General features: G+C 40.6%; 1 protein-coding gene and 4 non-coding genes across 5 annotated transcripts; all 5 read right to left on the bottom strand.

The window, feature by feature from the left end:
• Positions 1-2,626: 2,626 nt before the first annotated feature.
• On the bottom strand, positions 2,627-10,708 carry rps3 (ribosomal protein S3). The gene is made up of 7 exons (XM_085794742.1): positions 10,675-10,708; positions 9,154-9,284; positions 8,948-9,041; positions 7,335-7,429; positions 6,345-6,532; positions 6,050-6,253; positions 2,627-2,696 (listed from the first exon to the last, which is right to left on the bottom strand). Exons 1-6 carry the CDS (start codon positions 10,702-10,704, stop codon positions 6,054-6,056), a joined length of 738 nt encoding a protein of 245 aa, XP_085650868.1. The 5' UTR covers positions 10,705-10,708; the 3' UTR covers positions 2,627-2,696; positions 6,050-6,053.
• Positions 2,926-3,075, bottom strand: LOC146975334 (small nucleolar RNA SNORD15). The gene has a single exon (XR_015037513.1). It is a non-coding gene; the product is annotated as a small nucleolar RNA SNORD15 (small nucleolar RNA).
• Positions 6,827-6,976, bottom strand: LOC146975333 (small nucleolar RNA SNORD15). The gene has a single exon (XR_015037512.1). It is a non-coding gene; the product is annotated as a small nucleolar RNA SNORD15 (small nucleolar RNA).
• Positions 7,597-7,746, bottom strand: LOC146975332 (small nucleolar RNA SNORD15). The gene has a single exon (XR_015037514.1). It is a non-coding gene; the product is annotated as a small nucleolar RNA SNORD15 (small nucleolar RNA).
• Positions 9,448-9,597, bottom strand: LOC146975331 (small nucleolar RNA SNORD15). Its single transcript, XR_015037526.1, has one exon. It is a non-coding gene; the product is annotated as a small nucleolar RNA SNORD15 (small nucleolar RNA).
• Positions 10,709-14,579: the final 3,871 nt, after the last annotated feature.

Genomic DNA, 14,579 nt, shown 5'->3' with positions numbered 1-14,579 from the left:
AAGGATAAGCAAAACACATGTACATACACAGTGTAACACAATTCTTACCCAGGTAAGTAGGAACATAAAAAAAAAAAAAAATTGCAGCTATGTTTGAAAGTTCAAGTCACCTCTTTTTTCAGTCACTCCCAGTATGAAATGTTCAGTCCACTGAGGAAGTGAAGAGGATCTATCCTACCGCATGGTTGAATGTGTTGGATATGTGTATGTGTGTGTGTGTATATAATGAAGTGATGAAAGGATCCAGGTTCTTGATTCTTTGCGGGCACCATATCTCTAGTTGTCCTCCAGGCTGTGGTTCGCCATCAAACGTCTCGATCCAGGCTCCAACATCCGGGTAGGTCCAAGGTTCAAAGGATCCAACAGGAAAACCTGACCTATGATGAGTAATGTCAGAACATTCTCTTAATTCTCTCAACTCTCAATCATGAAATACAATAATAAATCACAGAGAATATTTCTAACTGAATAAACATTGTAATATGACACCACACCCAATAATATCATAGCAACATTCTCAAAATATCAGAGATTAAGTTATTAAAATAACTTCTCCACATCAATAATATAAAAATAACGTCTCCACATAGTAATAAGCATGCAAATATAACATTAATACCAGTAAGAAGACGTACAGTGTGCACCTTCTGCCATGTCTTAGCATAAAATAGTGACTCGGCGTGCTAAAAACGCAGGTACTGTGCTAAATCATCCGATTTTACAGTTCAGTGTGCAACAAATTCTCAAAACGTCTCATATTGCACCTTCAAAATGAAGCTAGTGCTAGCTTTAACGCTAGTGATTCACACGAGTGGGTAAGGTCTCTGGTATTAGCACTGATTAGCACTGGCGGTTAGCATTTAGCATGGAAAAAACGATTTCTCACCGATGCGTTTTCTTCTTGGTGGAGATGTCGGGTCCCTCTAGCTTCACTCTCACAGGTCCAGGGCGTCACCGGAGTTATCCCGTAGTTTTTAATCACTTTTATCAACTTTTACTAGTGTCTCCTCTTCACAAGCTAAGTGTCGTGCTCGATGCGGGGCTGCTCGCTCTCCTGACAACGGCTCCGGAGGAAGTGAACCTTGTTCTGAGCAGGTCAAGGGGCGGGAGCTTCTTCCCGATTGGCTGACAGCTCATCTCCAGCCAATCTCTTTCAAAATAAACGTATAAAAAAATATTTTATCACTGTTCAATTTCTTTTTATAGGTAAGTATCTGTTTTTAATTATTAACATAACTTAGTATTTATTAATTAACTTTTTAAATATGAATTCAGCTGTTTTAATATGCAATCAACTAATTTTTAATACAGACTTTTAACCTTGGTTACAACAGACATTATAACATTAAAACAATGTGCTTAAAGGGATATTTCAACATTTTGGCAGATTTGCCCGTCAATCCCTAGTCTTACCCTCGTTATACTTGCTGTAAACTACGCGTACGCGAGCGCATCATGGCTGCCACGCGTAATCTGCGTCCGTTTGATGCGTCGGCTGCGACCGAACGCACATATCGACGCGAGGTGACGCGACGCAGGATACGCGCGGCAGCTCGCGTACGCGTAGTTTACAGCAAGTATATCTCGGCCCTAGATAGGGTTCGTTACTTTTACTATAATTGACGGTAACCTACAAGCTGTTTTTAGATCGGCGGGGCAGAGACATGAGCTGCTCAGCTACCGCTACGGAGACTATCAAACACACAATCCAATAACTCTACAACGCTCTTGTGGATGATTGTTAAGTGTTAATTAAGTGTATTGTTTCATGTGATTTCATGCGTGTAAGGTTGTAGCCTATCTTTTTTTTTTTTTGCCAAACACACAGCACAAAATTTAATAAACGGGTTTAGGTGCATAGGCTAATACCACTTTCCAAAATGTCCTGAAGTAGGCTACAAGCATAAATAACTTCACTTTATAATTAAACTCAAATGTAACTTAAAATACACTCAAACTTAATATTACAGTGTTGATATTAAAATGTATACTTTCAATATATGTTATTGTATTTTACAATGACAATTTTAGCATACATTTTAAAATATATCAAAAGTATGTGTGAAAACAAATTTCAAATAAGTACACTTTAGAAATTACACATAAATTTCACTTTAAGTATATTTTAGTTTAATATATTTCTATAAAGTGTAATATAGTATAATTCTTTTCAAGTGTGTTAAAAGTGTTAGCGTGAAAGTGTGATGTTAGTGTAATTTTTATATATTTATATAAAGTACAATTTGTATAATTACATTTTCAATATACTATTCAAAATACGAATATACTTGAAATACAATAAAGTACACTTTTTTTTCACCAGGGAAAAGTGAAGCTTCAGGTGTGGATTGTTGACAGAAGAGGAGCGCTTCCACCACTTGTTGTCATCCAGATAAGGTGCACGCGCCTTAAAGAGACAGGTGCATTGCCTCGCCTCTCCTCGACCTCGCCACGCCGAATACCCCCCCCCCCTGCAAAAATGTTTTTATTGCGGATTTACATGAATCACACAAATGACCCATTTGGGATCCAAAACGGCGAATTTCGCCGAAAGGTGACAAGTTTGCACCCCTGAAATATGTAACACAATACAACGTGTAACAAAGTAACCACAACATGTTAAAAGTGTATTTTCCAGATTTTATTTTTTTGTACACAAAACACAGGGTCCTCCATGTGATCCATGAGGTGAAGACCTGCAACGACAAACAACAACAATTAAACATGCGTTTCCAACACTTTTTAGGGAGAAAAAACACACGCATGCTGTTTCTAAAGTTAAGGGATGGCTGCGGTACAGCTCATCCACTGTTGGCTTGGGAAAAACTCAAGTTCATTTTGTGAAAGCAGGCGTTTGGCTAGCATCAACACTTCCAGATTCTCAGAGGCTGACTTTTCCCCCGATACTTCAAACACACCATCAACCCTTCTCAGACAAATGCCTCGATGTCTTCACACTAAAAGGACGGCCGACTCTGGGGAACTGATGCAGACCCACAGAACGTGAGCCTGGACCAGTCAACCACCAGATCCAGACCAGTCCTGCTCCGACTCGTCATCGTGTCATCACTGAAGGGACCGGGACCAGGACTCAGATGCTGGTCATGTTAGATAATGGGGTGACCCATCAGAAGCCAGTGAAGGTTTCTATCAGATCAGGACCGATACGTCACCATCCTGACCTATGCTAGTTGGTAGGTGGACAGTCTGGTTCTAGAGTTTTATATTCAGACACTGTTACCGTGACAACCATCAACAGTTAGGATTGTATTTCAGTAGGTACCAAACACTGATTCAAGCTGTGTCCCAATTCAGGGGCTGCATCCTTCGGAGGGTGCATTTGAAGGCCGATTACGTCACAGCGCTGCGCGAAGGCTGTCCCAATTCGTCCAAATTCGAAGGCTCCTCCAAATGCGTCCTCCTTTCCCCTGCATTCGGAGGATGCATCGCTACCATCCTTCGCGGCCTCCCGTATCCCAAGATGCTTTGCTGCACCGTTGTTGTTATTAGCAACCTAGCCGTTAGCTATCGAACGGAGCAGCTCTGTGCTGTAGCCACGGTAACCCGGCTCTGCGGCCGGCTCGGAGGCGTGGCTGCCCGCTGCTGTGCTCTGCTCTGGCTGCACAGGTGAGGAGCGGAGGTGTGTGTGACAACTTTTAATAAGAAAGCTATGAAAACACATTACTTGTGCTCTTTATTCTCTATTCACTTAATAGCCTGAAGCCTCCCCCCCCGGCTGCTGTTCAATGGTTTGTTTATTAGCATATTAATGATAACTGCCCTTGTATTGATTCTACTTGAAAAAGAAAAAAAAAAAAAAAAAAAGAGGAGGAGGAGCGGAAGAGCCGTTACAAGCGGCACTTTTAAATGTTTAACGTCTGGCCGTTGTTTACGTTCGGCCATTGTTTACGTTCGGATCAGGTAATGCTCTGAAGGCTAGACCGTCCCATTTACCGACCGTTGATGCAGCCGACGGAGGAGCCTCCGAAGCCGTTGCCTCCGGAGACCGCGTAGGCTGGGTCCTCCGAAGGCTGCAGCCCCTGAATTGGGACACAGCTTCAGTGTCAACAATTAAAAGGTACATTGTGTAGGAATTACTCCCATCTAGCGTTGTGGTTGTATATCACAAGCAACTCAATCATATTTTCCATGCTGCATTCACCTGAAATTGGGCATATAATAGACATGGCAATATGTTGTCATGGCGATGTGGTATTGTTTACTTGACCCACGTTTTACTGGCTTTCTCTCCACTTCTGTGACTAAAATGACATCTGGTTTGTCATCGACGGCCGTCTGCTGGTGAATGCAGCATGAAAAATACGATTGAGTTGCTTGTGATATACAACCACACTGCTAGACGGGAGGAATTCCTACACATTGTACCTTTTAATGTTGACACTGAATCAGTGTTGGGTACTGAAATGGAATCCTAACAGCCTGGTTGCACTGGACGCGGAACCGAAGCGCAGCGCCCTGGAGCGGAGGCAGTTTCAGATAGGCGCACATGTTAGCCGGTCTGCCTGGTCGCACATCTCGCGCTGTGGAGCGCAGTGCGCGCGCCTGCAGCGCTTCAGATCGGTTCATTTCTATTTTTCACGCGAGCGCCGTCTGTCAAGCTGGATAGACCAGATCGTACCAGACAGGAAGTCGGGCACAGAAAAGGCGTGGGGATTCCGGTCAATTTTCAAAATAAAATAATTAAATGATGATTAACTAAGTTGTTGCTTGTCCATCTATACATATTTGACCGTTCAGTCTGCACATGACACACACACGGGTCATTATCAAAATACGGTGATTTTCCGAGTCAAAAAAGTAAAAAATTTTAATTCAGTTTTCACAAATTTAATTTAGTGGGAACTATTTATTAGCATGTTGACCATGTTACCAACTATAATGGACAACTATAATATTTTTCTTTTTTTTTTTCATCTATCAAACGTATTGAGTTTTCTGTCATTGGTGTTACCACATGGTAACACCAATGACAGTAACACCAATGACAAATATCTATAAAAGGTTTTCCCATAAAAATATTTCATTATAGCGCAAATCAAAGTAACACCAATGACACAAAAAAAGAACCACATTGAAAAATGACATTTTAATTGGAAATATCTTACTTTTTACTCATGAAAGAGACACTCACAATGTATTGTCTTAAATGGCTCTTCTTCTTTCTGACCTTGGGAGTTCTCTTACATATTCTTAACCTTTCAAAATAATGGTCTGTGATACCAGTAACACCAATGACACCAAATCGAAGGACAGAATTCTTTTAAAAATATTTTTATTATTAAACAGCCAATTTAGATTTAATTTTATTCATATATTAAGCCCAGTGTTTGCTCATTGTTGACCACTTTTTTTTTTTTTAAACAAAAAAGAGGAAATATTTTTATACTGTCCAATAGCGTTGAACCATGGCAGTGGGACAAGTGTTTTTTTTTTTTTTTTAGGTACGAAGGAAATTAAAACTGAAAAAAATAAAACAAAACAGTAAATATATAAACTGAAATTATCATCATCATTTAAAATGGTTTTAAATTACATAATTTTGGTTTAATGTGGATGATCTTTTTAAATTTTCAAGCATTTGTGTGTCTGGAAAGTGCAGGGACATGTTTTTCACCGTATTTTGATAATGACCCACACGTTTAAAATGACGTGTGTGTGGAAAACCGAGTGAATACGAGTATGAACGACTGCAGTCGATGTCTGACCGGCGTGGAGAGAGGAGGAGAAGTACGCTCCTAGTGCGACCACCCAAGCGCCCGAGAAGCCGCACGCGCAGCTTCCGCGTGCAGTGCGACCAAGGGGTAACTGTTGATGGTTGTCACGGTAACAGTGTCTGAATATAAAACTGTAGAACCAGAATGAAGCACGGCTTGTATGTAAATATGAATGGCAAATTCAGAGTTTTACCGGATTACTGATTTATGAAAAACATACTTTTGAACGAAATTATCGATTTTCGTGAATAGATAAAAAGGAAAAGTTACATAATGTCCCTTTAATGCTGATCTGTGGTGAGTGGTCTTCTTACTCTCTTATGCGGTGGGGACAGGTGCTCCCTGGGGCATGACAGGCACCTCTGGCTTGGCCCCCTTCTGCTCAGAAATGGGCGTGGTGGGCAGGTTCTCCTCCTTGGGCTCCACGATGCTAACGTGGTCGGGCAGAGGCTTCTTGGGGCCGATCTTACCGCTGGGGTCCCAGGGCAGCATGATCTTTACCTTGATGCCCAGCACACCTGCAGGGGCCCCACAAGCACGTTAGCACCCACACCGTCAAAGTGTCAAAGTCAAAACACATCTATCTGTCTGGACCGGAGGTGGACTCACCCTGCCTCAGCAGGACGTGGCGGACCGCCGTGTCCACGTAGTAGTTGACGGGGTCTCCGCTGTGGATCATCAGGCCGTCCACAAACTTCATGGACTTGGCCCTCTGACCCCTCAGCTTACCGGACACCACCACCTCGCAGCCCTTGGCGCCGCTCTCCATGATGAACCTCAGAACACCATAGCAGGCCCTGAAAGAGAGTTCATGTTTAGTTCTAACTTGTAGGTTGTAGCTTTGTTAAACTCTATTATCTATAGTGCTTTAAAGGGATAGTTCAACATTTGGCAAATTAGCCCATTGCCATAATCCCTATAGTCATAGCAGTAGGTTCGGTACCTTTAATTGTTGGTGCAAGCTATTTTTAGAAACGAACCTACTGCTATGACTATAGGGATTATGGCAATGGGCTAATTCGCCAAAATGTTGAACTATCCCTTTAACTACTATTGAGCTTATTGACAGCAGCTAAACACAGTGCTTCAACCCTTCTCAGACAAATGCCTCGATGTCTTCACACTAAAAGGACGGCCTGCTCTGGGGAACTGATGCAGACCCACAGAACGTGAGCCTGGACCAGTCAACCACCAGAACCAGACCAGTCCTGCTCCGACTCGTCATCGTATCATCACTGAAGGGACCAGGACCAGGACTCAGATGCTGGTTAACAGCATCTTCTAATCACATAATCCACACTAGATTTGACAAGTCTGACTTTTGTATTTTTTATAATGGAAATAAAATGTTGTGTATTGTTGTCTGCTGATGAATAGAATGATATTCTCGTCTGCGGACAGTTAAAACATTGTTTACATTTATTTTAAACTAACTAAATTTCCAGTTCTCTTCAATCCTGACAATCTATTGCTCATCAAACAGCTATAGAAGAAACTGAGTGTTGTCAGCGGAGTCCAGACTTCTATCTGCATGCTGCCAGTCAGTTAGCATGTGGCTTCAAAACCAAGACCGTGTGCTTCTCCTCACATTCCTCTTACCTGCGGACAGCCAGACCTCCCAGCAGCTTGTAGCGCAGAGACTCTGCCTGAGCGATGGCACACAGACCACGAGTAGCAACCTTCTCAGCATACAGCTGAGACAGAGAGAGACAACAGTCAGTCACACATGATGGATGCTGCCAGTCTTCAGCTACACAACACCTCAACACAGTCAGTAGATGAAATGCAGACGCTCCGAGACTCAACAGGAGCCGTCAGAATGAGCCTATCCTTGCTCAGGTTGAGCTCCTGAAGCCTTGACCCTTCTCAGACAAATGCCTCTTGTGTCTTCACATGATAGGACTCCCTGGTCTGAGGGACTGCAACCGGTCCACAGAACGTGGACCTGAACCAGTCGCCAGCAGACACAGAGCGAGTCCCGTTCTGTCTCGTCATCGTATCATCACTGAAGGAGGCCAATCACGGTTCAGGAGCCAGTGCATCTGTAATATTCTTTATCCACTCCATACTACTGCCTTCATAGTGTAACGATACAAATATCACATTCGAATATTCACACGACCATATTTCTAAGTTGAGGATTAATAAACAAAATGCTAATCAACACTATACATTACAGCTCTGGAAAAAATCAAGAGACCACTCCCAAAATGATCAGTTTCTCTGGTTTTACTATTTATAGGTTTGTGTTTGAGTAAAAATCAATTTTTTTGTTTTGTTTAATTCTATCAACTACCGACAACATTTCTCCCAAAATTGAAAAAAAAAATATTGTCATTTAGAGCTTTATTGGCTAATGATTAACTAGTCTAAATAACAAAAATATCATCTTACTCAAAAGTCTTTTCAGACCTTGAATAATAATAATGCAAAGAAAACATGTTCATATTTATTCCTAAAGAACACAGCAAGAATATTTTAACTCAGGAAAAGAAAAGAATGACTGCCGTACATGTAGAGATGCTTTTAAGAAACATTTGTGAAAGTGGTCTCTTATTTGTTTTGGAAAAAAATAAGAGACCACTTTCACAAATGTTTCTTAAAAGCATCTCTACATGTACGACAGTCATTCTTTTATTTTCTTTTTTAAACACCAACACAAACACAACTCATTCTCCTTAATGAGACACTGATGAGGTCATCACCTGAACCACATCTGGTTTTATATAAAAACCACTGCTGGATTAAACATCGACATTATCCCACAAAAACTGATTTATAAACTCTTCCTGAGTTCAAATATTCTTGCTGTGTTGTTTAGGAATAAATATGAACATGTTTTCTTTGCATTATTATTATTATTATTATTATTATTATTATTATTATTATTATTATTATTATTATTATTATTATTCAAGGTCTGAAAAGGCTTTGAGTAAGATGATATTTTTGTTTTTTAGACTAGTTAATCATTAGCCAATAAAGCTCTAAATGACATTTTTTTCTCAATTTTGGGAGAAATGTTGTCGGTAGTTGATGGAATAAAAAATAAAAAATTGAATTTTACTCAAACACATACCTATAAATAGTAAAACCACAGAAACTGATCATTTTGGGAGTGGTCTCTTAATTTTTTCCAGAGCTGTATATAAAAACACTGTCACGTCCTTCTGGCATTGAGAAATCCATCCCATCATGCTCCTGGCTCTCACCTCCACGCTGCCCTCGGGGAAGCCAAACCTCTTCTGGACCACAGCCGTCAGCTCTCTGATGCGACGACCCTTCTCTCCCAGAACGTTCTGGGTCCTGCACACAGTCGACATATTATGGGGTTATACCGATATCATTCCAGGTGGACGGAGCTTGCAGCATCGTTGCCATGGCCACCTAAACGTCTCTACTGAGAGTGGACACTCACCTTGTGGCCAGGATGATGATTTCAGTCCTTGTTGGAGTCACACGCACCTCCACGCCGGAGTAGCCATCTTCAGCAAGCTCGCGGGTCAGAAACTCGTTGAGCTCGGCCTTGAAGATACCGTCTGAGACGAACTGAGGACAGACAACAGAGTGAGACAACCGGCACCAAAGAGGACAACAGGAAGACTAACATTAAGTTCTAACTTGTATCTTTGTTAAACTGAGTTTTAACTACTATTGAGCTTATTGAGACTGTTGTGCTTCAACCACAGCAGCTAAAACACACCACTTCAACCCTTCTCAGACAAATGCCTCGATGTCTTCACACTAAAAGGACGGCCGACTCTGGGGAACTGATGCAGACCCACAGAACGTGAGCCTGGACCAGTCAACCACCAGAACCAGACCAGTCCTGCTCCGACTCGTCATCGTATCATCACTGAAGGGACCGGGACCAGGACCAGGACTCGGACGCTGGTTAACAGCATCTTCTAATCACATAAACCACACTAGATTTGACTAGTCTGGCTTTTGTCCTGGTTTTTGTATTTATTATAATGGAAATAAGATGTTCTGTATTTGTCTGCTGATGAATAGAATGATATTCTCAATCTGTGGACAGGTAAAACATTGTTTACATGTATTTTAAACAAACTAAATTTCCATTACTTCACTGCTTGTGATGGATAAAATCTATTTCACAAAGTAGCCTACATTACATCACAACAAGTGTTACCAAGAGCTGAAGCACACACTGTGTCCATTAACATCCTTGTTAGCTTAGCTAGTCCTAATTCATGATATGATGGTATTAAACTCCAGTTTTGTTTCACAGAGGACTAAGTCCAACCGGTTACTGTCATACTATACTGAACACTACATACAGAATCATATCCGTTATTTAACTTTACTAAAGCCTGAACACCACATGGTCTGATCCAGGACCTGGTCCAGGACAGCTACTGGACGCTTACTAGCCTGCATTGACTTCTACTGCCGGTTTATAGACATTTTTATAACGTAATAGTTACGTTTTGAGGTTTTTGGATGTTCTAATGACAGTCTGTCGGTCTAATACATTAGCTACTCATTCTCTACCGGGTTAAATGAGATAGGCGCCCTATCCTAGTTTCCGTTCGTTCAGACCGACAGATAATGTTATCCCGGCTAACCGACTACAGGAGAAGTGGAGCTGAAGCAGCCATAGTTAACTATATTAAACGTCCATTAGCTCCTGCACACCGCCCGGCTCAGAGTTTAACGCGGGCCTGCTTTCTGTGAGTCCGGGTTAGAACCAGAACACATGCCCGGCCGCAGCGAGCAGAGCCATGTTAGCTAGCCTCAGCCTGGTGAGGATATCACTGCGCCGGCAGCATCTGGATTAATCCTCCGCCAACCGGGGCCACACAGACCCGACCGACACGGGAATGAGTACCACACGCTTTTATTCCGAGCGACCTTACATCATTTCTAGAGAAACTCGGTGTCGCTGAACGTAAATGGCGTATAAAACGGTGCTAACCTTCCTCTTCTTGGAGATTTGCACCGCCATCTTCCAAAAGGCCGTAGACAGGAAAGGACCGTCAACAGACGCGGAAATGTATTTATACCAAAATGTACCACTTCCGGTGACGGGTTTTCAGTTCGCCGCTAGGAAATGTAGTTTTGTCCCCCATCTCTAAATTTAAAAATATTAATATCCACTGTACTTTTTGTGAACAGGAGGAGGAAAATATTTGTCATCTTTTTTTTTGAATGTCGCTATACTCATTTGTTTTGGATAGAACTATAAAACATGTTTGAATGTTTGACAGACATCAAGATTAAACTAAAAAAAAAAAGATATAATTCTTATTTATGATGAAAAAAAACTTAAGGGAAAGGAATTGTTTTTGTTGAATCTTTTTATTTTACAAGGAAAATATTATATCCATAAATGTAAATGGTCATCCAAAAAAACATATTTTTATGAGAAATTAATAATATAAAAAAATTAATAGAAATAAGATATTACATGCAGTTATTACAAAATATGAATGACAGAAAAGCTATAAAAACCTTAGAATATTATAAATTATTGCAAACAACTATTTAATAATACCTATGATATATGTATTGTATTATATATATTACGTTATGTAGTAATGTAGTATGTGTGATATATGATATATATATAGTATATATGTATAATATAGTATATATATATTATAATATATAATGATATAGTGTTGGTACCCCTTTCAGTGTATATATGTATATATTTTTTTTGTTTGTCTATTCATTGTATGTTTAATGTCTGAATATTTGTATGTTTGTATATATAAATGTTTAATAAAAAAAAAAAAAAAAGTAGTTTTGTCCCCCAGAAAAATAGTGGCGTGCTGTGTATTTACCATAGACTGTATATAAAAAGGTATTGACGTTAGTACAAATCAGATTTACTCAGATACTCCTACATTATTACTTTACATTTTTCATACGTTCATTAAAATACCATGCTGTCACATTTGTACAAAACTAAACAGTTAATTATACATTAATAAAAATAGGCTAATAAATATTTTATTTGAATAGGGGCAATTACAAGATAGGGGTTAAAAATACAGTCCACTCAACTTTTTAAAATGCTGCCAGTGCCTATGCATCATGATGAATAATAACGCTACATTACTCGCAGTAGTCTGTTGTTCACACCTATTTGACAAAGACCAGATGACGAAAATTAAAGAATAACAATGATTTTGCCTACTGAATCCTGAGTATCGTAAATAACATGGTGTGTGCGATTTTTCTCCTAAAAAGGTTGATTTAAAACCTTATTGTAATGTGAATACGTAGGCTTTTTACCAAGTGATCTAAGGGTCTAGTGAAATGTGGCTAGTTACTCTCAGGCTATACAGCCTACATACACACATAAAACCAAAAAACTTGTGTCCCTTTTGATTGTTTTACTTTGAAGGTTTTGCCGGATGTCATGGTTGTAGCTAGCCTCGTAAACCCGCCTCTCCCGGAACTGCATTTCATTTCATTCTGAGGGAGAGTCTGGCCTCATCCCCATTCTAAGCGTTTGGACTGAAACCCTCAGAAGGCCGAGCCAATCAGCGTCGCCGCTGTGATTGACACAGCACGTTGGCCAATCAGGGACCGACTGGTGCAAAGCCCCGTCACTACACCAACTTGCTGATTGGCTGAATGGGGTTGTCTGTCAACGCTACTACTCCCGCCCAGCTCCCGCCCACCCCAGACGCTTGGAGCGGGGATGAGGCCAGACTCTCCCTCAGAATGAAATGAAATGCAGTTCCGGGAGAGGTGGGTTTACGAGGCTAGGTTGTAGCATGGATGTATAGATACATAATAATAGATCCATGAGGTTGACGTTTAGTGCCCTCTAGTGGTCATGTGGAGTGGCTGCCACACTACAATAACACCGGGAGTTACATGGGTGAGTGGATTCACGGAGAAAATTTCTTATTTCTCATGTCAATTTATAATAATAATAATAATAATAAACTTTATTTTTTTATTACCACCACTTACTAATAACAATTTCATGTAAAATCACTTGTGTTCTTCTGTTATGAAATGATCATAATGAAGAACTTATCTTACCAGACAAGATATCAACCTCCAAATATCCCCAACTCATTGAGCAATCAATTCACGACACTTTGTCTACTATTGTTTTTAGTTATGGTATAATGTTGTATTACTGCATGCACAGCACAGAGGCTGAAAACAACTTGGTAACATCAAGCATGAACATTTGTCTAGTTTCTTCCTAGTCATAAAATGTAATCTGATCTTCATGTAAGTCAAGAATGTAGACAAAAACAGGATGCCTAACAATATAGCAGAAACAATTGTGATCATTTGTGTCTTTATTATACATATATACATATATTATACATTATACATATCATACACCACACAAAACATTCTCTTCATCATGTGGATCTCAGCTCACTTTGGTTTCATCCACCATGTGTGTGTATGTGATGTGTTGTGATGGGATGGGGATGGGGCCAGTATTAGGCATGAATCCTCCTCTTATGGGCAGGAGAGACTATAGAAATAACATCAAACATTTGAACTTCCGGACCACACCTATAATTCTGGACAGTGTTTATTACCTTGCTTTGCTACAAGCCCAATACAATAAAACCCCAGATTGATTTACAATTCTTCATGCATGACCCCGATCCCCCTCTGTACCATTTACAGCTGATATCTAAGCAAGTGGATGGACTCCACATCCGCTCACATGTGTTTGGAAGTAAGCGATCCGGTCGTTTTTGGCTAACTTCTTGTCAGCCGATGGAGTTAGTAGTCCCCGCCCTCGTCCCTACATCACCACATTCACGCGCATCCCTTGGCTGCACACACAGAGAGGACCGCCCCTTTATGCCGTTTTCTCTCCTCATTGGATAAAGTTTGTAGGATACAAGGAAAGTTTTCTCCTCGGCTTACAGCAGAGCAGAGTGACTGACAGACACGTGTTTCAGACCAAACACTCTATATAAGTGATTGCTGTCGGAAGATAGAACTATTTAAGACTTATATTAAAGGGATAGTTCACCCTAGAATGATATTTCGCTCATTATCTACTCACCCTCATGTTGACTAAGGGCTGGAAGAATTTTCAGAGTCCACCGTCCCTTCTCTGAGTTACAGGGGGTCTTGGCGTAGCAGTGCATTTCAATGCCACGGTTGCAAAGGGACACCAGAGCTCTTCATAAAAAAACACACACAAAAAAACATCCAAATACCTCCATGATGCTCGTATGTAATGTCCGTCTTGTGCTGAAGCCCCAAATTGCGTAATTGTCCCGAAAAAAATTAAATAAGTCCACATTCCAAGCATGTTTGTAGCATTAGCTCCTAGTGTCTGTTGTCCGCTCTTCTGCTGCCAGCACGCATGCGCAAGGTTCGCACTGAGACCGACTCGAGTCTCAGTCGGTCTCAGTGGGGTGACATCAGGTAAATTGGGCCATCAGGTAAAATGAGCCAGTTAAGGTTTGAGCCTCCTAGCTTTTTAAGTTTTAACAGGCAATGGCTGTAAATGATTTCAAATTGTTGCTACAACTGTACTTGAAAAAAAAACAATTGATTTGAGTGATCTCTGGTTGCTGTTGTGGGTGGGACACTGCTTTATATCCAGCCTGCTGAGGAGAAGTGTGCGAAAAGTGGCCTGGCAAACAAATTTCACTTGAAACTGATAAGGTTGATAACTCCGTAAAAAAACAGATCTACAATAAAAAATGTGATTTATAATACACATTGTGATTCCCCCCATTGGATAGAATGCAAAATTCTTGCTAAGCTTACTTATTTTTAATTTAAATGCATTTTTTGTGGGTGGCTCAATTTACCTTAATGCATCATGGTAAATTGAGCCATGCATTTCAGCTAAAATGGGCCACATACAAA

Source organism: Trachurus japonicus, chromosome 13 (assembly GCF_045865225.1).
Source record: "Trachurus japonicus isolate A0001 chromosome 13, Traja_1.0".
Classification (NCBI taxonomy): domain Eukaryota; kingdom Metazoa; phylum Chordata; class Actinopteri; order Carangiformes; family Carangidae; genus Trachurus; species Trachurus japonicus.
This window is presented reverse-complemented; position numbering and strand designations above follow the sequence as displayed.

Excerpts from the sequence above, each read along its gene's own strand:
- rps3 (XM_085794742.1), bottom strand. The coding sequence starts at position 10,704 with ATGGCGGTGCAAATCTCCAAGAAGAGGAAG. Across the intron at positions 6,533-7,334 it reads GGAGGTCTGGCTGTCCGCAG|GGCCTGCTATGGTGTTCTGA; the intron begins GTAAGAGGAATG and ends ACTCTCTTTCAG. Across the intron at positions 6,254-6,344 it reads CCACGTCCTGCTGAGGCAGG|GTGTGCTGGGCATCAAGGTA; the intron begins GTGAGTCCACCT and ends GGGCCCCTGCAG.